The 24,506-nt window shown below is 32.5% G+C and overlaps 1 protein-coding gene across 1 annotated transcript; it reads right to left on the reverse strand.

Moving 5' to 3' along the window:
- Positions 1-9,109: 9,109 nt before the first annotated feature.
- Positions 9,110-23,966, reverse strand: LOC134701687 (uncharacterized). The gene is made up of 2 exons (XM_063562820.1): positions 23,850-23,966; positions 9,110-12,056 (listed from the first exon to the last, which is right to left on the reverse strand). The coding sequence occupies exons 1-2, from the start codon at positions 23,854-23,856 to the stop codon at positions 10,105-10,107; spliced, it is 1,959 nt and encodes a 652-aa protein (XP_063418890.1). The 5' UTR covers positions 23,857-23,966; the 3' UTR covers positions 9,110-10,104.
- Between the last annotated feature and the right edge of the window lie 540 nt (positions 23,967-24,506).

Raw genomic sequence — 24,506 nt, forward strand, 5'->3', positions numbered from 1 at the left:
CAATGTATTAAAAAGAATAACTGATCAAAGAATTCAAATATCGAAAACTATTCAACTCATGACCGAACAACACTGATAAATAACGCGCATTTGTGAATGTATGTGTTGTTCGGTCCCTCGTGGACTATTTTTCTCTATTTTAATTCTTCGATTAGTTAGTCTTGAAATCTTATTGTATCTTTTTTATACAATATAAATTGAAATGACATTTTTTGAGCGGGAACTTACTTTTGTCCAGTGTCATAAATTATCATTTTTTGAACATTTGTTTTTACAGATTTCAACATGTAACCTCGAATGACTTATAGACTTGTGTCGAGTAACTTCGACTTCGAACTATTGAGATCAGCATGTTAAATAGTTATCAAAGGTACTAGGATTATAATTTAGTACGCCAGACGCGCGTTTCGTCTACATAAGACTCATCAGTGACGCTCATATCAAAATATTCATAAAGCCAAACAAGTACAAAGTTGAAGAGCATTGAGGATCCAAAATTCCAAAAAGTTGTGCCAAATACGGCTAAGGTAATCTATGCCTGGAATAAGAAAATCCTTAGTTTTTCGAAAATTTCAAAGTTTGGTAAACAGGAAATTTATTTAAATGACCACATTATTGATATTCATGTCAACACCGAATAAAAACCGAACAATTAAAACATAAAATTGAATTTCCTCGGAGTTCAGCATTTTTTTGTATAAATCTAAACAATTAAAATATCACATATGAAGTGTGTTTGTTTAAATTGTTTAGCTTTTGTATACAACGGTAAAACGTTTAGGTAAGCAGTGAAATATAGAATCAAATATGCTTGATATTTGATCGTATCTTTTATATTCATAATGACTCTAACATAGCGTTACGTAGGTGTCAATGAAATGTTTCCAGCGAAAAGGAAACAAAAGTATACTTTAAGAAAATACATATTTCCTCGGAATTTAGTATTTTTGTGTTTAAAACTAACCAATCAAAATTTCAAATATGAGGGGTTTGTTGAAATTGTTAAGCTTTTTATAAAACGTTTTGGTATGCAGTGAAAAATAGAATCATATATTTAACAAAATTATTCACACCTTACTTCTACCTTGTGGTGATACAGAAATTGTTATAATTTCATCGCATCTTTAATTTGACAACATTTATGACTCAAGCATAACATTACGTAGGTGTAAATAAAAAGTTCCCTCGAAAAGGAAACGAATGTAAATTTTAAGTAGATACATAATTCTTAAACCTCAACAGGCTAACAAGATGGAAGGTAAATAATTATTGTAGCTTGTATTTTTTACAAATCCTTCTGTATTAATGGTATCATTCTGTGTATCTATGCCTTATTATGCTGATATTTGTTTACTTAAAGTTATATAGGAAATCAGTTTGTTAATTGAGCAGGATTCTTGCCATTTGGATTAATTTGTAAAATGTTGATACTCAATTTGAAGAATCTTTAAAATTTTAAACTTTTAAACTTAAGTATATAGTAAATAGGTTCACCATTTCATGAAGAATAACGGTTCTCTAAATAAAGCTGAAAGGTAGCGAAACACTCCATCAAGTTAGCAATAGAGTTATTTGAAAAAAAAAAAAAAAAAAAAAAAAAAGTTAACTTTACACTAAAACAAAACACGGAAGAAACTAGATTATCAATATTTATGTTGTGCGTAAAGAATACTTAATCTATTTCATCTTTGCTTTCTTAAACTGTAATATAAAAGTCTGCTCTTAGTGCGCGATATTGGCCGGATGGAGGAAAATTTGTAAACAGTTGCTACATTTTTTTTTAGAATTGTTAGAATTTTGTATAATATATATATAAACTAGTAGTACATAGGTTCAGCGTTTCAAAATGAAAATCAACGGTTAATTCAAGAGACAAATGTCTAATATCTCTAAATAAAACTAAAAGAATAAATTGGAGATGCGGAAATACAAAGTGATCTTTGCACAAAACACAAAAGAAATTAAATGACTAGTAAATGTGTTTTTGAGAAAAAGATTGATTAATGCAACACATTTTCATAGAAGTAGAAACAAACTTGTCGTTGATGAGTAATTAAATGTTAACCTAGTCCTTTGAGAAAGTAGACCGTCTAGCTTTGGCAAATTTATTAACTATTTTCTTTATTCATTCAAGTGTCACGTGATCAAATCCGTCATTATTGAACAAAACCATCTAACTTCTATGTAAGTTTCATAAAAACAGGTTATCAACATTATCGGTCTTGCTCCCTTCAGAGTTTATCTAAGCCCATATTTTATTAACATACTCGGTATTCCTCCCTTCAGAGTTTATCTAAGCCCACATTTGATCAACATACACGGTCTTGTTCCGTTCAGAGTTTATTCAATTTCAAAGTTTTCCAAGTGGAAGAAACATTATTTTCTATATTGACTTCTCATGTAACTGATGATAATTAAATATCAAACTTCTGCTGGCTTTTTTTTTTTAAAGAAAACTAAAATATATATGGTTCTATATTATCAACACATGGATGTTCATGCATATGTATTTGGTTTTGGATGGTAGAGTCATTAAATATACTAGATAAGTTAATAAAACCAAAACATCTATTTATATATGTCAATTTCAGCATATTAAGTGAATGTCAAATTTAATTCATAATTCTGTATAATAGGACACATCATACATTTTTGTTATTTTTCTTTATTGTAAAAATTAGTTATGATGATAGAAGAGATAATTATTTACTTTGGGCGATTTAGTTGTGTTGGCCATTCGAAATAAAATTTCGCGAACCCATCTTGAACTAAATAGTTATCAAATTTACCAGGATCATAATTAAGTACGCCAGACGCGCTTTTCGTCTACATAAGAGTCATCAGTGAAGCTCATATCAAAATATTTATAAAGACAAACACGTACAAAGTTGAAGAGTATTGAGGATTCAAAATTTTAATAATACTGTGCAAGTCTCGACAAGATTTTAAATCGAAAATAAATGCAATAGATTTAATTATTTTTAACTTTCAAAACACAAACAATACAAAGAACTAATTTCATATTAAAGATTATAACTGTTTAGTGTCTTTTAAATATCAACCAATACTCGCATGACACCTGCCTCAGCCTCGTACAACTACAGCTGATTTTTAAATATCACCCAATGCTCACATGACACCTGAATCAGCCTCGTACAACTACAGCTGATTTTTAAATATCATCCAATGCTCGCATGACACCTGCCTCAGCCTCGTACAACTACAGCTGATTTTTAAATGTCCCCCAATGCTCGCATTACACCTGACTCAGCCTGGTACAACTACAGCTGATTTTTAAATATCAACCGATGTTCGCATTACACCTGACTCAGCCTGGTACAACTACAGCTGATTTTTAAATATCACTCAATGCTCGCATTACACCAGACTCAGCCTCGTACAACTACAGCTGATTTTTAAATATCACCCAATGCTCGCATTACACCTGACTCAGCCTCGTACAACTACAGCTGATTTTTAAATATCACCCAATGCTCGCATAACACCTTACTCAGCCTCGTACAACTACAAAACTAAGTTTTTGACCCGGAGGTAGTTTACTCGTTTACGAGCCCTTTCAATAGCTTGACCACAATTGTCATTGTGCCAGTACCGTCTCATTAGTATGTCTGACCATATTATTTTTAAAGCTGGATACAATGCATGTAACCGAAGCAGGTCACATTCTATATCACTGAATAATTTCTCTGATGTCAATATACACAAATCATTAGACCCAAGTTGAATAACAAGGAAACTCGAAAGGGGGCGGTTAAGCAACCTTTGTTCAAAGACTCTATTTAAATCACCCCACTTCATACCCCTTTGACCATCCAAACCATATGAGCACCTGTATTCTGTAGGCCAAGGTGAAGTCCCCAGGTCTAGACGAAGCTTCTTTATCGGCCCAATATACTATGGATGATCCTATTATCCAAATTGTTTTGACACCTAGAATTGATGAATGTATTATAATTTTTTTTTTTTTTTTTTTTTTAATAAGCTATTGCGTTTTAATAAGTATAGCCTATAGGTTTAAATGTTCAAACGGATGTATTTTGTGTAAGCATCCGATGTCCAACGACCCCATTTCTTTAATGTTTCGTCATCTACACATAGCCTTTTAGCATCAGTTGCTCCCCCGATTCTGAAAGAATGTGCTCTGAAACGTCCATTGATTTCGGAGAATGACAAACTCTTTTGTAAAATAGACGAAAAGTTGATAACGAGTGAGACTTGATCCGTCAAAATGTATGTATAAATTACTCCCGGACGAAGGATATCGAGTTTGTAAAAAATTCTTTAGTAAGTGAATGGGACACAAAGATTGGTCGATTTGCTCAATAATAATCAAAGTTAAAGAAGAGTGTAGTTGATCTGTTTTGGAACTACGTATACACAAACGAAGCTCTTCTTTGTGGTCAAATTTGACAACTGAAACGTCAGATATTTGTATAACATGTGCCCCTAAATCAGTTTTACTTTCCGCAGCTATCTCACCCACGCGAAGTAAAGCGAAAAAACTTAGACTAAAAGCTGAAGCAAACATGGCGGATTCATACGACGAAAAACAGACATGTTGAAGTGACCTGATTAATTTCCGTAATAAATCAATTGAATTGGATTTGACCTTTTTAAACCTTCTAATGTTTTCCCTACTAAAAACGATTTTGTACTATTTATTTAATCTTGAATCTTATGTTGATAACTTATTCCTGACATATATGTTAAGACAGTAGAGGCTGACAGACCCTTGATTGAAAGGAAGGCAATGTAAAATATTAAATCGCTAAGCGGGGCTGGCCAAATATCATGTAAGTTGTATGCTGATCGAAAGTTTTTAAATGATTCGATTGCCGTATTGTATGTTTTCCAGGTTTTTTGTGCCATAGAACTGGCAAGAAGATGATTTAATTCAATTTCGAAAACGTCCAAAGGTGGTCTGGAATTGCTGTAATGAAAACAGTCTGAAACGCTGAAAATCACAACGGGATAATGAATCGGCTATGGTATTTATTTTACCAGGAATGTGTTCTGCTTTTAAAACAATATTATATTTTAATGTGGAAAAAACTAGATTCCTGATAAGGGACATAACTCTATTCGACTTAGAAGTTCTCTTGTTTATGATAGTAACAACGGCCTGATTATCCACATAGAAAATGATTCATTTGTTTTTAAGATGTACTCCCCATATGTGAAGAGATATAACAACTGGGAAAAGTTCCAAGTAAGTAATGTCCTTCAATAAATCATGTTCTGGCCATTCTTTTGGCCAACAACTTTGAGCCCATTTTCCCTGAAAGTAAATGCCAAAACTTTTGTTTTGACCCCCGGCACTGTCTGTAAACAGTTCAAGCATATCGTTGGAAGTCCATAAACTATCAATCATGACCGTAACTCCATTTTATTGCTCTAAAAAAGAGGTCCAAACTTTAATGTCCTCGCGCATATTACATGATACCCGTACCCTGTGGTGTGCTTTTCTTATGTTACAAGTAGCATCAATCAATCTTCGGCAAAAAGCCCTTCCAGGGGAGATAACCTGACATGCAAAGTTTAACAAACCGATCAGGGACTGTAACTGGCGCAAGGTTACCTTTTTTGAATGAAGAAACAGCTGCAAAGTTTGTTTTAAATTAGTCAGTTTTTCCCCAGGGAGCCTCATTTCCATTTTTAAGGTATCAAATTCAATACCTAAAAAGGTCAAAATTTCTGTGGGTTGAACGGTTTTGTCTCCGGCTAATGGAACCCCCCAATCTGAACAAATTTTCTTGAACGTTTCAAGTGTTTCCTGACAAGTTGTACTATTTGCTTCACCTCCAAAAAGGAAATCGTCTAGATATAATGAAGTATATTTGAATTTCCACTGGTAAGTTCCGTAACCCAATGAAGCGCTGTTGAGAACTTTTCAAAGAGCGAACAGTTGATTGGGGCTCCCTGTGATAAACAACGATCAAAATAATATTTATTATATATATATATATTTAATAGCTTGCGATCAGCAACAACTGAAGGATATGTGTCGATTATACATTATAGCTGTGTTACAAATATATATGAAAAGTGCACGAAAGACTTAGTTAAGTATATATGCATGCTTTGGTTCAATAATTTCGATAACATTAAAATTTCAAGAAAGTCGTTTCATATGACTATAGTTTTAAAAACAGAATATATTGGTAGAATTTATTATGAATAAAGGCAACAGTAGAACAAAAGAAAAATCACAAAAATACTGAACTCCGAGGAAAATTCAAAACGGAAAGTCCTTAATAAAATGGCAAAATCAAATGATAAAACACATCAAACGAATGGACAACAATTGTCATATTCCTGTCTTAGTACAGTTATGTAGAAAATGGTGGATTTAACCTGGTTTTATGGCGCTATACCTCTCACTTGTGTTCAAACGTCATTAATCGATAGAGAAAAAAACAAATCCGGGTTACAAACCAAACCAAAACTGAGGAAAACACATCATTTATACGAAGACAAATGCAAACACAAATATCAACGAACTATTTGATAACAACTGCCATATGCCTGGCATGGAACAGGACAGTTTAAGAAAAAAAATAGTGAATTGACATACATATGTCCTGTTCCATGCCATATGTCTAGCATGGAACAGGACAGTTTAAGAAAAAAAAATGGTGAATTGAACCTGGTTTAATGGCATGCAAAACCTCCAGCTTTATTGCAATGTTGAAAATATCACTAAACCACTACTTGACAGAAATACAACACAAACACACACAAACACATTCATAACAGATAAACACCACATAATGTATTTAAACAGGTTTAAAGGTTAAGTTGTTAATTTCTGTGTCATTTACTGTCTTGGAGAGAGTTGTCTCATTGGCAATCATACAACATCTTCTTTTTTATATTAAAGTCGTTGTGTGCAATGAAATCAATGGTTGACTTTCATTGCCGTCTGCAATACATAGACCTTTTTACTTTTCTATGGATACATCTATTGATTTTGTTCTGATTATATTTATTACATGTTTCCACTTTTCAATGTTTTTTTTCTTCGTGATGTATAATGGTAGCAACTCTCTATTAATGAAAACTTTTCAATATTGGATTAAACCATTAAACATTTTGGATTGTAGTTCAAAATAAATCCAACCCCAACTTTTAACGTATAAGAACAGATGAACATAAGTAGCCACTAAAAGAGTGTATTAGCTAGCTATCAAACTAGATTTAATCCACCATCCACAAAAAAAATATGACAGTTGTTATCCATTCATTTGATATGTTTGATTTTGAATTTGTCATTTAATTATGGACTTTCTGTTTTGCATTTTTCTTGGAGTTTGGTGTTTTCGTTTTTGTTATTTTACTTTTATTTTTAAACAAAAAGAAAAACAAGATTTAAGCTTTCAGAACCTAGTTTCAGCTATTTAGCGGATTTCTGTTTTATTTAATCGGGTATATTTCATAAGTTTGAACAGTAAAATATTAAAAAAACAAAATTGAATGTTCCTATATGCCATTTTGTGCTTCTTAGTTACATATTTGTTTGTTTTTATAGTGCTCAAGATAATAACACAATGTTGACTGCTGTATCCCTATTTTTGACATTTTTACCTATTATGTCTGTTTGTTTTGATAACACATGGTTGTCAATACAATGGAATTTGATGCGACTGTCATACAAGTGAGAGGTAAACCTAGCTTTAAAACCAGGATTAATCCACCATTTTCAACATAAAAAAATGTCTGTTCCAAGTTAGGAATTTGACAGTTGTTATCCATTCGTTTGATGTGTTTCAGCTTTTTGATTTTGCCATTTGATTAGGGATTTTCCTTTTTGAGTTTTCGTCTGAGTTCAATATTTTTGTGATTTTCCTTTTTCCTAATGTCGTAACTACAATCCCATTCCCCCCGTTTCACGAATGTGACCTATCGAATTAGACTATTTTCTGGGTTTGTCATAGCATGAGCAACTCGACGGGTGCCGCATGTGGAGAAGGATCTGTTTATCCTTCCGGAGCACATTTGACCCCTTCTTCAGTTTTTGGTGGGTTTCGTGTTGCTTAGTCTTTACTGTTCTATCTATTTTGTAGTGTACTATTGTTTGTCTGTTTGTCGTTTTCTTTTGAAACCATGTCGTTGTCAGATTGTTTTTTTTTATGATTTGAAACTCCCTCTCATATCTTTCGCCTCTCTTTTATACTGCAGTAAAGAAAATTCGAGCAACATTGGAGTCGCATTAATTTATGTATTCCTAACTGACGGCACAGCACTATGACAAAAACGCAACGAACGTACAGAAAAAAAATCGACGAACGGTTCATAACCGTCCGGAATCACCCAATTCTTTGGTTATACCCTTGTTTATACAAGTAACCATCTACGACTAGCTTACATTTCAAATTGTAAATATCATCAATATAAAAGTCATTAAACGACTATTTTCAGTTGTTTAATGTCGGATTGTGATAACAAAAAAAAACAACAATGAAAATTCATTGCACCTCCAAAATTTCACATAGCATTTGTAGTTAAAATGTATCGCATTAAGTAATCAATATTATTTATTCAGCTGCTTAAAATACAAGTTCTTGAATTTCATCCTGTTATTTATTATACGTAAAACATGTTATATTCTAATGAAATTGTGTTAAAACATACTTTTAAATCATGTATTTCGTATTTTCAAAAGGTAAACAAACGCAGGTTTTACCATCATCTTTTATTCTACAATAGACATACTCGCATACGACAGTGAACATCCAGAGTGCATTTCTTTCTAACCTAAATTTTGTAAAAGTTGCGTGGCGTTTGCTATCGTTTGCTAAACGCTACGAAAGTAGAAACAAATACATCGTTTAATCAATGTTTGCTGACCCTGTTTGAACTTCTAATAATGCATGCACATATTGTTGGTAAACAGACTTATTACGCGGTTATAACAAAAAATGCTGTTCCTTCAACCAACATAGTAACAGATCTCAAGACTTTGCACCATTTTTTCCGGTTCATATATGTATGTACAATGATGTATGAAATAGTGTTGCCTATAATTATGATGATTACTAACAGTGTTTCGGGATTTTTGGCTTATACTGTTAAAGCATGGGTCCCCTTTTCAAAATTATCCTAACTATTGCCTTGTTTTAGCAAGTTATGCTCTTATATTTTTCTTACGTTTATTTGCTATGATAGGCACTAGGGCGAATATTTCACTGCATTGTTTGTCTTTTTTGCAAATTGGTCAAATGTTTCTTTTAATTTTACTGAAATTCAAGGTTGAAATAAGAAACAAATGTAGCGTTTGTACTAACAAACGATGAACGACAAACTGTAGACGCATTTTTAGCGAGTGCATAGTTTGCAAACTTTGCAAACGTACGTTAGAAGCAAATGATTAAAACATGCGCGCTTAGCCGTTTGCATCGTTTGTGTTAGAAAGAAATGCAATCGAAGTAACTAGATTTGCAATTTAGAAACTTTGTGTAAAAGAACCAAAAATAAATAAACATGGTCTGTTTACAATTGTAAATGCATGTGCAGATATTTGAATATTAAATGTTCATCTTCGAAATTCAGTGCCGTTTTTTGTCATCATTTTTAGAAAACAGATTTAACAAACAATTGTGCATCTGGAGCCGCGTACTCTGCCGCAAAAAACTGACAACGCCATGATAAAAAAGAAAAACGAAAAAAACAACATAATTAAACATTTATATGACATTATTTAATTATTCAAAGTGACTTCTTTCTCAACAAAGTTGAATGTAAATTAATCAATATTTTATATGATATGTAATTTTTCTGCTCCATAAAATACTAATTACACTTTTCTTAGTACAATTATATATTGAACGTATATACAAATATTTTACTCTGCCTCGTACACAAAAAAAGTACAAATGTCATAATTTTGGTAATTTAACAACTGTTACAATTAAGGTGTAGACCTTATGTCAGGGAGATAACTCTTTAAATCAGTGATGCGTTAAAAGTAAAAGTCAGGTTTCATCAATCATGTAACCTAGAATCATCGAATGTATTTATGAAAGTGGTTGACACAAACGTATTGATAATTTTAAGAGTTATTTCTCTTGACTTAGGTCTATTTCCTTAATTCATTAACAAAAGTCTCTTTCCAGCAGAATTATACAATTCGTCCGGGCATAATTTAACTGATTTTAAAAATACGTGTCTTGCGGATTCCATATCGCCTAATAACTGTAGAGCGATTCCCAATAGATAATAAGCTTCTGCTTTCAAATCTACATTAACCATAAAATAACCTTCATCTATAACCAGTTGTAAACCTTTGAGGGAATCTTGACATTGTCTGACATCATTGAGATGATAATAACAAAGGAAATTAAGGAAGTAAGCATACGCTGTAGATGGAAATGTATAAAATGTATTCAATTGGTTCATTTGAAGTTCATCTGGTATAAGCGTAGAATTCTCTTCAAATTGTGTATAGCCCACAACCAACGTTTTCAGCAAATATACTAAACTCTTTTTCTGAAATGTTTGTAGTTTTAGCAACTGGTAATGGATATCCGAAAACGTCATAAAGTGGCAGAGTTTTTCAGGAGTACATTTCGATAAAGAATAACTGACTATGTTTAAGGCTGCACTGTACTGTTTTGTCTTATAGAAAAGAGAAGCAACCATCAGCCATCCAGATACAGCGTCATGATATATATTATCTGTGACAACACTAAGACAGGATTTGTATTGTTTGTATTGGTATTTGTTATTACTTAATGTACTAATAAGTGGTACAGACTGGGCATGTTCTTGACACCACTTTGATATGTAGAAGTTATACACGTCTTTAATAGAAGATCCGGAAGACTGCTGACACAAAATTATCTGTTTCATCCTTACATTGTTTATATTCGATGTCGAAAATCCAAAGGAAATATTTGTAAAATGCAATAATCTGGATGTAAGTACTTTTTCAAATTCTTTTGAATATTGGGTATACGGTTCGATGGGGACATTCCAAATTGATGAATTAAAGGAAGATATTTGATCAGAAAATAAAATGCATCGCCAATTATAACTATGCAACATATATAATTTTTCTAACAGTACTTCACGAGGACGGCCTACAATTTTGTTCTCGAACATGTTGTTCTCTGGAATGAAGTAATGTGAGCAAACTGAGTGCTCAACACAATAAATCAGCCTGCTAAAACATCGCATAAAACAAGGAATAATGTATTCAGGTTTCCATACAGACTGTGACAGTTCTTCAGATATCCAAAACACAATTGTTTTCAGGAAGTAAGAACAGAGTAAATCTTCACATTCGGAGAAAGTAGCTATTACATCTTTCAATATGATTTTCAAGAGAGCATAACACAGTAGTTGAGTATGTGTAAAGGTATTAATAAGAAATTTTTCACCAACTGAAAAAGATACCCGCCATTCTAGATCTTCTTTTGGTGACCCTTTGACTCCGATCGGTACAAAAAGTACTCCGTGTTTTATAATACTTTGCTTGACATTATAACTCGGCCATGAGTTATTCGATCTTGTGATCCACTGTCCTGCAGGAGATACCCATGTTTTACAGTGTAAACAAAAAGCAAAGTCAAAAATCCCTGTCGAGTCAGATAAACAGGGTCCATGAATCGAAAGTTTATCACTGTACAAGAACTTTTGTTTATCTAATGTACTAGAAAAATAAATTTTACCATTTTGTTCTTCACATAGTTTTAAAACACTCCGAGATCTGCAATAATCTAGTTTCAACTGAGCATAACCAGGTTTGACATCGTCTCTTTCCATTGAAAAATATGTAATATTTGGATTAAAGAAGGGTTTTATATTTTCATAAGCCTCAAAGGTTCTTGAAACCTGCATTAGATCTAAATCACTGCCTCGCATATCCAGTCCTTCCCCAAAGCTTCCACTTGTTATAAATGTTGTTTTCTTATTACTTGTTAAATCGTCCCTGACAGCGTTCATCAATCTGATTTGTTTAACATGATCTTCTGAACCTACTATATGTTGACACAGATAATGATACAGTGCTATAGATATGTCTGGTGTTACATTGTCTGTAATAAAAACAAACAAAATAGAAAACTGTGAATAAACAAATATTATTTTACTGTTAAAGTAAATACATATGACAGTAGCTGTCAATTCGTTAGATGCGTTTGAGCTTTTGATTTTGACATTTCATTAGGGACTTTCCGTTTTGAATTTTCCTCGAAGTTCAGTAAACAAAAGTTTATTTAAAATGTAAATATTCGTATTAATACATTCAAATACTATTATGTTCCTCACACTATATATTTCTTTGTACACATGACAACCAACGTGAATACGATATTACATTTACGGTAGATTCATGGCATATCGTCATCTTGAATTGGTCAATCGCTGTACACAATCGGTCTAGTTCTTTGCCTAAATCTGCAAATTTTTAGGCAAATTTGCAATTTATTGGTTAGACTGTTTATTAACATACTATATAGTAACATACTATATAGTAAAAGAAGAGAAGAGGGACCAAAGACACCAAAGGGACAGTCAAACTCGTAAATCTAAAACAAACTGACAACGCCATGGCTAAAAATGAAAAAGACAAACAGAAAAACAATAGTACACATGACACAACATAGAAAACTAAAGAATAAACAACACGAACCCCACCAAAAACTAGAGGTGATCTCATTTCTGTAGATCACCGAAAGGGGAAGTGGTCTAGAACACAGTATTATTTTATTTAGGGGATTCACTATACACGCAAATTTTTATTAGTCTTCACTTCAAGGTTAATCGAGCAAATTTTATTAAACAAGGCTTTTTACAGTTTTTTTTACTTTACTACGGGCTCAAAAGGATCTTAAATCTGATTTTATTGCTGTGTCCACAATAGACACAGCAATATTATTCTACGTATTTCACCTGTATCGGTTTGGACAATTCCATGGACTATTCCATACACACACCATTATGCTTAAGGGGTTTTCATATGTCATGCCAAGATGATATAGGCTATTTGCCGTTGTTTGTCACAAATAAAAATCTGGTAAAGTCACTTTTCTGAAAAACCAATATAAATATAGTTAACATGTTTATGTATTTAATCTAACTGTGTTCATTGACCCGAATGTTTTAATGACAACACACACCTAAAATTCGTTTTGGTCTATTCCATGACATTAGCGCGGGAAATATTCATCAGAGACTTAATTTTAATGGACGTTCATTTGGAAAATTTTACTATCTATTTTATGTGAACAATTGTCATATGTGTTTGTGTTTCGTACATTTAAAGGATCAACGTTATTTAAATTCCGTATATCTTCATTTGACATCAGGTTTGTACGCATTTAGTCTCTTCTCTAGTCTATAATCTAAACTGAAGGCCGCGAAGGGACACATGTCATGATGACACGTGCTGCACAATCCCACACATTTCAACGAACAAAAAAGTTACTATTGAATAGACTTTATCAGCTGTTTATAGACATCTATATGCATTTCATCCCCTAATGTCAGTCATGAATACACTGGCATTAACAGCGGAAACCGTGTATTCGCGAATTCTGTCTTTCGCCTGCTATGGACGATTTCATACAACATTGTATATTAGGGGTTTATTATGGACGATTCCATATAACATTGTAGTTCAGGGGTGGTTTACATGTTTAGTCGTATCTGGTATCGTACATTATTTCTACATATTTGTATATGTTGTAGGAAACAGCTCAATTTCATGATAATTTGGTATACAGAAACATGACATAAGTTTTTTACATAGTTGATGCGTAACGTAAGGGTACCCAAATTGCACTGAGTACCCAAATTGCACCTATTTAGAAAAAAATAGCAATAAAAATCTTACAAGATTTCCTAGAGACTCAACAAGTTGTATTTTTATGATTTGATACTATGCCCGTCTTGCAACATAGGTAAACATATTTAGTTATACACAAAACGTTCACAGTATTTATCAACAGATGGACTGTTTACTGAAGAAAAAAAAAATGTACGAAAACGTCACCATGCGACGTCATCAAAATGTCATCTTTTTAAAATTGGCAAATACAATATATTATAAGTATCCATTTCGTAAAATATGTATAGTAAGCATGGACAAATATCCAATTGTTGAAAATATTTGAAGAAATTAAACAAAAGCTCGGTTATTCGACTTTTGATGATGTAAATTTAAGCATGGATGCAATTTGGGTACTCCTCATTACAGAATCATGGATAGTTTGGAGGTTGATTCAAACCCATTTTTTAATGACTCAATATGGACTAAATATTAAATTGGTGTACCTATATGACAAAGAAGGATAGGGCTACAAAATAAACACAGTATGGACATTTTTTTCCTGATCATAAAAAAACGTAGGTGAAAAAACTGTCAAAATAGGTGCAATTTGGGTACCATCACGTTATCTGATCCGTGATTTGTATATATTTTAATGGTGCTCTCAGTAAGGCCAAAAAAATATATGTTTGTTTACGGGTACCTGACAGATCCTATTTTGAGCACCCACCCTAAGCCATTTTATTGCCGTCGTAAGAAATAATCCAATCATTATAAATAGGGGAACTCTCCCCCCATGGACAACTCAGACCATGCAAGACGGACCACACAATTCAAAATCATGGCGCAAAAAATAAAATTGACAAAATAATAAAAAGAAAATACCGACCTACCTACCTACCCTACATATTTTTATGATGTAACCTTAAACAGACATGTTAGTTTTCTCGTTTGAATTGTTTTACATTGTCTTATCAGGGCCTTTTTTAGCTGACTGCGGTATGGGCTTTGCCTATTGTAACATGTACAACAATCAAACATCAACCCACACTAAACTGAATGTAATTGAAAGACATCTAGAGGTTGATATCAGAGGCGGATTTAAGGGGGGGGGGCGGGCCCCTGCTTTTTGAGAAAAAATTTGGTTGCTTATATAGGGAATCACTGAATCGTGACTGGAGCAAGCCCCCTCTTAGGTCAATCAGTGGGCCCCCACTTTAAAAATTTCTGGATCCGCCATTGGATATACAGTATCGAACAGAAGATAAAAAAGGGAACAATATGGTGAATTTTAGAGATTAATATTATTTCATGTACATGCATTTGAAATATTTAAGATATATTGTTTCGATTTTTTTAGTTCTAGGTTCCACGGTGACCTAGCTTCCATTTTCGAAAACTGTGATTTAAATGCTAGTCTATTAGAGGGATATTTCCTTTTCATTGGTTGTAGATATGGAATCTTATTTTACCATGGATCAGATTTGAAAATGACTTTGGGAATGAAGATATCGTAAAGACTGAATGTCAGTTTTAGTCTTATATATGTACTTTATAATTTTAGTCTTGCATGTACATAATTATGTGTACATATATCACTGATTCAGTGGCAATGGTAAATAGACACTGACAAGTCTTAGATAATATTTTATAGTTTTGAATGTTTTGTCCGTTGACTAAAATTAGGTGGAGGTTTGTGTGTTCTTATTTCCAACAGAGGTAAACTCGACACATATCAATATGTGCATGAAGCAAATTGATAGTTGCTAGATACGGAATAATTGTACCACAAGAAAGTTTTAACCTGTGTATATATACTTAAAATATGATAAAAAAAATCATGTCTTTTTCAGGACTTCTGAATCCAACCATGTAGTATGGAATGTTTTTGAGATGTGGTTTTGGTCGATGGATGTTAATGAAGGACCTGTAGTACAAAGTATATCACTGAATTTAGCTCTTTGTCTAAGTGTATTATTGAATACTTTGCTTTGAGCTCATTTCATTGTTATGCAAATCATTCTTTGTGAAATAAAGATTTGACAGAAAACTCTCATGTACAAGGATTTGTCAAAGTAGTATCACCTCTATTTACAATGTAAGTATTAGGGAGATAAAAGCATTCTATTTTGATTTGAACCAAACATATTATAAAAAAAAGAACAAATTTACCCGAGAATGCTACTACCACTTCTAGCAATATGATGCTAGGCTGTTTTAATACATCTGTACTAGCTGCCTACTGATGACTCGGTTCTGAGAGTAAATGGTCCTTCAACTATGCGGGGAAAAATTATAAGGCATATCTAGGCTTATCAATTTCTAAAACAATATTTCATTGTACATGTTTGAAATTTTTAAACAACCACAGAAATTTTTGTAGTTGAAATACATGTAGGTACCCTGTCGTCGTCTTCCCAAGACAGATGGTTTCCAGATAATAACTTCAGTATAAGTAAAAAGGAAGCCTTAAAATTATAACATACTGTGGATGCATTTATTTTTGTGGGTACCAATTTTCGTGGATTAAAGAAAATTTGCATTTTCGTGGATATTTAATTTCGTGGTTTTGCCGAAGTCTGCATACAAGCCTATAGAAAATTTGTTAATCTTTGAACATTTAATTTCGTGGTTAGACTCTACCCACAAAAGCCACGAAAATTGGTATCCACAGAATAATAATGAATCCACAGTAATATTTATAATCATAAAAGGAAGCTTGGGATTGTTTTGGGGGGTTATATATATAGTTCCTGAGGTTTAGGAATAAGGGTTCCAAAGGTGACCAAAACAAGCATTAATCTAGTGTCCGTACAAAAAGTCGTGTATAAGTATTTCAATTGTTCTGAAATTGTACCATAATATTGAATACCATAAGTAGAAGGTTGAGGTCTATGTTTTGGGTTATGGGTCAAACAGTCTAGGAATTAAGGGTCAAAAACAAACATTTTTCACATTTTGTAGATTCCAGACAATAAATTGGAGTTATTTTTTTGTGCAGAATGGTTGTTGAATTACCTAAAACCAATGCATTATGAAATCTTCTTTAAAAATTGGAGTTTAGATTTCTCTGTCCAGAATAGTAGTTGAATCAACTTAAAATAAAAATAATGCTATACATGTATATACAATATACAATGCAAAATTCACTTAACTACCAACTGATAAATTTAAGCAGTCTTTAATAGCCATTCAGTGATTACAAGCACTTTGATTATCATTCTAGGGTTATGCCCTTTCACAAATGGAAAAATTTCTCAAGTTTGTCTCAACTAAATTTAGTGAAATGTGTATATAATGCTTATTACCTCTAAACTCAGTTTAAGTTCAATTTTTGGCAGCTTCACTTTATGTACCTTTTTAACGTTATATGCTAGCGGGGGCATCATCACCATGACTGTATGACATTTATATTTTAATACTTTGTTTTATTAAAATGAGTAGTTGAATAATTATTGTTGCAAACTCCATTAGAAATTTGATTTGAGATCATTTTTATACGACCGCAAAAATTGAAAACTTTTTGGTTGTACATTGGTATCACGTTGGCGTCATCGTCTTCATCCAAAGACGTTTGGTTTTCGCACTCTAACTTAAGTAAAAGTCAATAGAAATATATGAAATTTAGACACAAGGTTTATGACCATGAAAGGAAGGCTGGGATTGATTTTGGGTATTGGTCTCAACAGTTAAGGAATAAGGGCCCAAATTAGCATTGTTCTTGGTTTTTGCTCTATAACTCAAGTATTAGTAAACAGAAATCTATGATATTTTAACATAAGGTCTATGGCCACACAAAGAGGGTTGGAATAGATTTTGGTAGTTTTAGGTGTAGGATTTAGGAACCAAAAACAGGTCCTAAATAAGCATTTTTCTTGTTTTTTTTAACAATACCTTTAGCATAAGTTAATAGAAATCTATAAAGGTTTATGACCACAAAAGGAAGGTTTTGATTATTTTTGTGAGTTTTGGTCCCAAGGAATAAGGGGCCAAAATTAAACTTTGTTTGCTTTCATAAAAAAAATGAATTATTGTGCTTCTTTGATATGCCAAATCTAACCGTGTTCAGATTCTTAATTTTTGGTCCTGTTTTTAAATTGATCTACATTAAGGTCTAAAGGGTCCAAAATTAAAATTAGCTTGATTTTAACAAAAATTGAATATTTGGGGTTCTTTGATATGGTGAGTCTTAACATGTACTTAGATTTTTGATTATGGGCCCAGTTTTCAAGTTGGTCCCAATCGGGGTCAAAAACTATTATACAAAGTATTGTGCAATAGCAAGAAATCTTTAATTGCACAGTATTGTTCAATAGCAAGAAATGTTCAATTGCACAGTATTGCACAATAGCATGAAATCTCCAATTGCACAGTATTGTGCAATAGCACAGTATTGTGCAATAGCAAGAAATTTTTAATTGCACTGTATTGCACAATAGCAAGAAATATCTAATTGCACCATATTGCGCAATAGCAAGAAATTTTCAATTGCACAGTATTGCCCCGTTTTCAAATTGGTCTACATTAAGATCCAAAGGGTCAAAAATTGAACTTTGTTTCATTTCAACAAAAATTGAATATATGGGGTTCTTCAATATGCTGAATCTAACCGTGTATTTAGATTTTTAATATTTGGGCCCGGTTATCAAATTGGTCCACATGGAGGTCTAAAGGGTCTAAAATTAAACATTATTTGATTTCATCAAAAATTGAATTCTTCGGGTTCTATGATATTCTGTATTTAACCATGTATTTAGATTTTGGATATTGGACCAAAATAGGTAAATGTCCAATTAAAAATTTTAAGTTGAAGTTCTTTATAGACCACATTGAATCTGTCAGAAACCTATGTTGTGTCAACTATTTAACCACAATCCAAATTCAGAGCTGTATCCAGCTTGAATGTTGTGTCCATACTAGCCCCAACCGTTCAGGTTTCCACCTCTGCAGTTGTATAAAGCAGCACCCTGAGGAGTATCTGTTCCATTCATTTGTTATTTCTTAATTTGTGTGAATTAACATTGTTACAGTAAATGTTAATTACTACACTTGCATACCACAACAAATACTGTATTGGTACATGTATCACTTATATTTATATCCATATAACAAAACAAAAAATGAAAAGGAATAATTTTGCAATACCTTTTGAGTACTAAATAGCTTTTAGGTATTTAGACATATTAAGACTTATTAAGTAGATGTTGATGATATCTGCTTGACATGCTTTAAATTCGATCAGATTACTTTTGGAGCAGTTATGAGTCTTTGAAGCATGCTCACAAAGGTTCTTTTGGTGAAATCATTTTTATATTGGTCAACATTTGTCTTTGCTTCGACCAGCTTTGGAGGAGATATAAAGAATTGATATAAATCAGCACAGAGGTTTACTTCCTATCTTATTTAGCCCCAATAATCATGTAAGACATAAGCCATTGTCATTACTTAAAACCAATAAATGTATTATAATCTAAGGAAGAAATTCGACATTTTAACAAAAAAATTTACTAATGATACTGACGATCCACCACAAAGTAATGTAAATAGAACCATACCAATAGTAAGCAAATACATATAAAAAAGATGAGGTATGATTGCCAATGAGACAATTCTCCACAAGAGACCAAATCGACACAGAAATTAACAATTGCTCTCCCAGCTACAAAATGTATCCAAAACCAAAGATGTAGAACATGTTCTATCATAATCATTTGGTAACTAATGTAATTACTGTCTCCCCATGTCTGTATTGAACATAAAAAAAATATCAAATAAATAACACTCCTAATGCTCAGATCGGTTGTCACCGTGCAACACAGTTATTAACACCATATAGGAAAAACATAGAACTTTATTGTCATAAGACACTGTCAAACATCCAAACATACTATACACACTCATCTGTGTCCACACTTGTTTATATAAGGAAAAATTAGTGATTTTTTGCATAATCCAAAATGTTTAAACAAATACCAAATATTTTTGTTTTTAGAATACATATTTCAGGGGAGTTAAAGTGGCTGGGTGTCTTGATTAAAATTGATAGAATTTTCAAAAATTTGTCAAAATGATTTGACTTGATTTTTGGTGTTTCAACGCCGTTTTTAAGAACTGCATTTAAGCAATTTCGTGGCGGTCAGTTTTTATTGGTGGAGGAAGCCGGAGTGCCCGAAAAAAACCACCGACCTTCAATAGGAAAACTGACAATCCTAGTCAATAAAGATAGGAGTCGAGTGCACCCGCACGTGCGGTGTTAGAACTCACAACCTCAGTGTTGACTGGCTAGTGATAACAGTAGTGACTACTAAGACCACTTGGCCACCGAGGAGTTAAGGTGGCTGGGTGTCTTAATCAAAATTGATCGAATTTTTCAATAATTTGTCAAAATGAAGTTTTTGTCTGGTAAAGTTGAAAACAATTAATCAAACACTAATAAGGTGTTTATAAAAAACACCGATGTAATTATGATAAAACACACAATTTTCTATATTTACATTAAAAGTCTTATACATAAATTACATACTACTCTCAAATTTGCACATTTCATCAAAGATCTAGACCAACGTTATCTACTTGAAAATCCAAGATGGAGGAAGACGCCCGAGCCACCTTAACTCTTTTAGTAAAATATTTATACTGGACAGATAGGGATTTTTTTTTACTTGTAGCAAGAAAACGAGTTCAGTACCTCATCAAAGATATAGCAAAAACTACCATTTTTTCTTATCATTTCCTTAAAGCATATTATATAACCTTTCTTCTCATATCTAATTTCAAAAATCTTTTTTTTTTCATGAACAATCTATGCAAATTTGGGCAATTTTGCACGACTTGTAGGTTGATAATAGCACGGTGACCATCAATTTATTTCATATTTTCAAAAAAAATTGCAAAATTTTCATTTTGGCAAAAAATTAAAAAAAACTCTATCTGAGGAAATCTATACCGATGATCTACCTTAAGCAAACCAATAATGTTTTTTTTTTTATAATAACAGCTAAATTTAAGCGAAATACAGTTATTACAGATACAAAAACAATAACGGTTTATTATTTTTAAATATCAGCTGTATTTGTATGAGAGTGAGAAACAGGTGTGATGCGAGCTTTAGGTGATATTTAAAGACACTAACCTTTATTTTGCAATTAATTCTGTATATTGTTTGTGTTTTGAAAGACAGAAAAAAATCACATTTATGGCTTTATTTTCGATTTAAAATCATTTTGAGGCTTGCGTAGTAATATTTAAATCACACATTCAGTTGAAGACGGGTTCGCGGCATTTTTTTCGAATGGTCAACAAAAATACATCGTTTAAAGTAAATAATTATTGTTTTTATCATCACAACTAATTTCAACAATACAAATAAATAATAAAAATGTATGCTGTGTCCTACGCTTTAAAATTATGAACTAAAATTGATATTCACTTAATATGCTGAAATTGAAATTGACATATATGATGTAAAAGATGTATTGATTTTATTAACTTATCTAGTATATTCAATGACTCTACCATTCAAAACCAAATACATGTACCTCCATATTTTGATAGTATAGAACGACATATTATTTCGTATTCTCATTAAAAAAAACAGCAGAAGTTTGATGTTTAATTATACGTCAGTTAAATCAGACTTCAATATAGAAAATAATGTTCCTTGCACTTGAAAAACTTTGGGATTTAATAAACTCTGAACGAAACAAGACCGTGTATGTTGATAAAATGTGGGATTAGATAAACTCTGAACGGAGCAAGACGGAGTATGTCGATAAACTGTTGGATTGAATAAACTTTCAACGGAGCAAGACCGATTATGTTGATAAACTCTGGGATTAGATAATCTCTGAATGGAATAAAACGGAATACGTTGATAACCTGTGGGATTGAATGAACTCGGAACGGAGTACGATCGAGTAGGTTGATAACCAGTGGAATTAAATGAACTTTGAATGGAGCAAGACTGAGTTATTGATAACCTGTGGGACAAAATAAACTCTGAACGGAGCAATACCGTGTATGTTTAACCAGTGGAATTAAATAAACTCTGAATGGAGCAAGACGGAGTATGTTGATAAACTGTTGGATTGAATACACTCTAAACGGAGCAACATCGATTATGTTGATAAGCTCTGGGATTAGATAAACTCTGAATGGAACAAAACTGAATACGTTGATAACCTGTGAGATTGAATAAACTCTGAACGGAGCACGATCGAGTATATTGATAACCAGTGGAATTAAATGAACTCTGAACGGAGCTAGACCGAGTAAGTTGATAACCTGTGGTATTAATTATACTCTGAATGGAGCAATACGGAGTATGTTGATGAACTGTTGGATTGAATAAACTCTGATCAGCGCAAGACCGATTATTTCGATAAGCTGTATGATTAGATAAATCTGAATAGAACACAACGGAATATGTTGATAACATGTGGGATTGAATAAACTCTGAACGGAACAGGACAGTGTATGTTAATAACCTGTGGGATAAAATAAAAAAAACTCTGAACGGAGCAAGCGGGAGTATGTTGAAAACTTGTGGAATTGAATAAACTCTGAACAGAGCAAGACGGAGTATGTTGATAACCTGATGGATTTAATCAACTCTAAACGGAGCAAGAGGGGGTATGTTAATAACCTATGTGGGACTAGATAAACTCTGAACGGAGCAAGGTCGATACACTCAACATGATAATCATATCTTCCTATTTACTGTAAGCCATCTTATTTTTTAGGATAGTTTTTTTTTCACGTTTAACTTTTTCTAACCGATTTCATGGCGATTTAAATACGCGAATCTCAAATTTACTTCAGGTAGATAGATATGGGGAAATCCAAGTTTTCCATATTTGCGACGATTTATATTCACGTTATTTTTCTACTCGTTAAAGACGCCAAAATAAACAAGTCTCGAAAATAAGTCGGTTTCCAGTATAAGTAAGAAGATATGATATGCGGGCAAACGAGATAACTCTCCATCCAAGTAACAATGTATAAAAAAAGTTACCAATTATAGTTCAAAATACGACCTTCAACACAGAGCCTTGGCTCACACCGAACAGCAAACTATATACATGTTTCACCTTACACATTAACCATGCTTCATTGGCACTTAAACCGAATCTTCTTAAGTCTATTCATTCAAACACACATAAATAAAGACAATAGTAGTATACCGCTGTTCGAAAGTCATAAATCGATTGAGAGAAAACAAATCCGAGTAACATAAAAGAAAAACCATGCATTTGAAATAAAACGGTAACAAATATGGTATTACAGTGATTTTGGACAGAAATGTTAGCACATATTAATCCGATAATTGATATTTTAAGTCTTTATTATTTGGTAACAATTAAAAGCAAGAAAACCCAATTCAGACTAAAATGTAAACCAGAACTCTAATCAATTGAAGAAACTGATATATGATACATGGTTTGTTACTGACTCCCTACTGGTTCATAGAGGGTAGGTAAAATCCAAACCGATTTAATTGTTTGCCCTTCTTTACTGATGAGTCCAAAGTTATGTAATAACGTTACCATGGATGCACTCGAGCACCAAATGCAAGTGATTAATCATACCCATATGTATTTTCAAAGACAAAAAAATCAGCACATAAGGAAATGATTTCCTATAACCTTAATATTGTGTTGTGGTGTAAACAAGGAAATTGATAGTTTAACCTTATTTTAATTTTATTTGAAACAAAAGATTCTTCACGGTAAATATCTATATGTTTGTATCCTTAATTTTAGTTTGGGATGACTGTACATGGATTTGTCAGAGATTGACCCTTAGGGAGCTAGCGATTGTCTTTAAGTTTTATTCAGAGAACTGAGACATTTGGCTCTTGAATAAACCGTTGTTCATCTTGAAAAGTGTAGTAACATTTTACAAATAACTCCAAACCAGCCAGAATCGTGCACCATGAACATCATGATTTCCAATATAACTTTAAGTAAACAAAGATCAGCGTAAAATACAGAGATTAAAAGAATGATACCATTGATACATAAGGATTTGTAAAAATATAGAAATAAAAATAAGTGTTTACCTTCCATCTTGTTAGCCTGTTGTGGTGTAAGTGAGAAGTATGTATCTACTTAAATTCTACTTTAGTTTCATTTCCGATGATACTTTTCATTTACACTCACGTAATGCTATGTTTGAGTCATTATAAACTTTGTAAAAGATACGATCAAATATAAAACAAGTTATGTACCACTTCTGTTACGTTGGTAGACTATATAATTAAGAGATACGCCATGTGTACTGGTTAACATACTTTAATATAATGCTAGAGCTAACTAATCAACACAAATACAAATTGCAATACGACGCACCCTTATCTGATGTGTCTATCAACACAACACGTGCGTGTACTCTGAACTGTATAAATATTTATGAATGAATTAAAGAAAGTTACAATATTGCAACCATCGGGTCGAATTAGTGTGTGATTTTCCTTCGTGTGATATGTTTACTATTTTACTTTTTGATACTATATAAATGTTTATTCAAAGTATTTATACAATGGGCATTGTTGTAACAGCACTAGATTATAGATAACTTACTATACATATTCAGGATCCAATCAAATTACCACGAATGCTTCACTGTCAAACTGGTATTATATCTAAAATTAAAAGAAAAATGAGCCTGGGGACACTAATGCCCCCGCTCAAGCTTCACTGTCAATCTGGTATTATAT

Source organism: Mytilus trossulus, unplaced genomic scaffold, assembly GCF_036588685.1.
Source record: "Mytilus trossulus isolate FHL-02 unplaced genomic scaffold, PNRI_Mtr1.1.1.hap1 h1tg000249l___fragment_2___debris__unscaffolded, whole genome shotgun sequence".
Lineage (NCBI taxonomy): Eukaryota > Metazoa > Mollusca > Bivalvia > Mytilida > Mytilidae > Mytilus > Mytilus trossulus.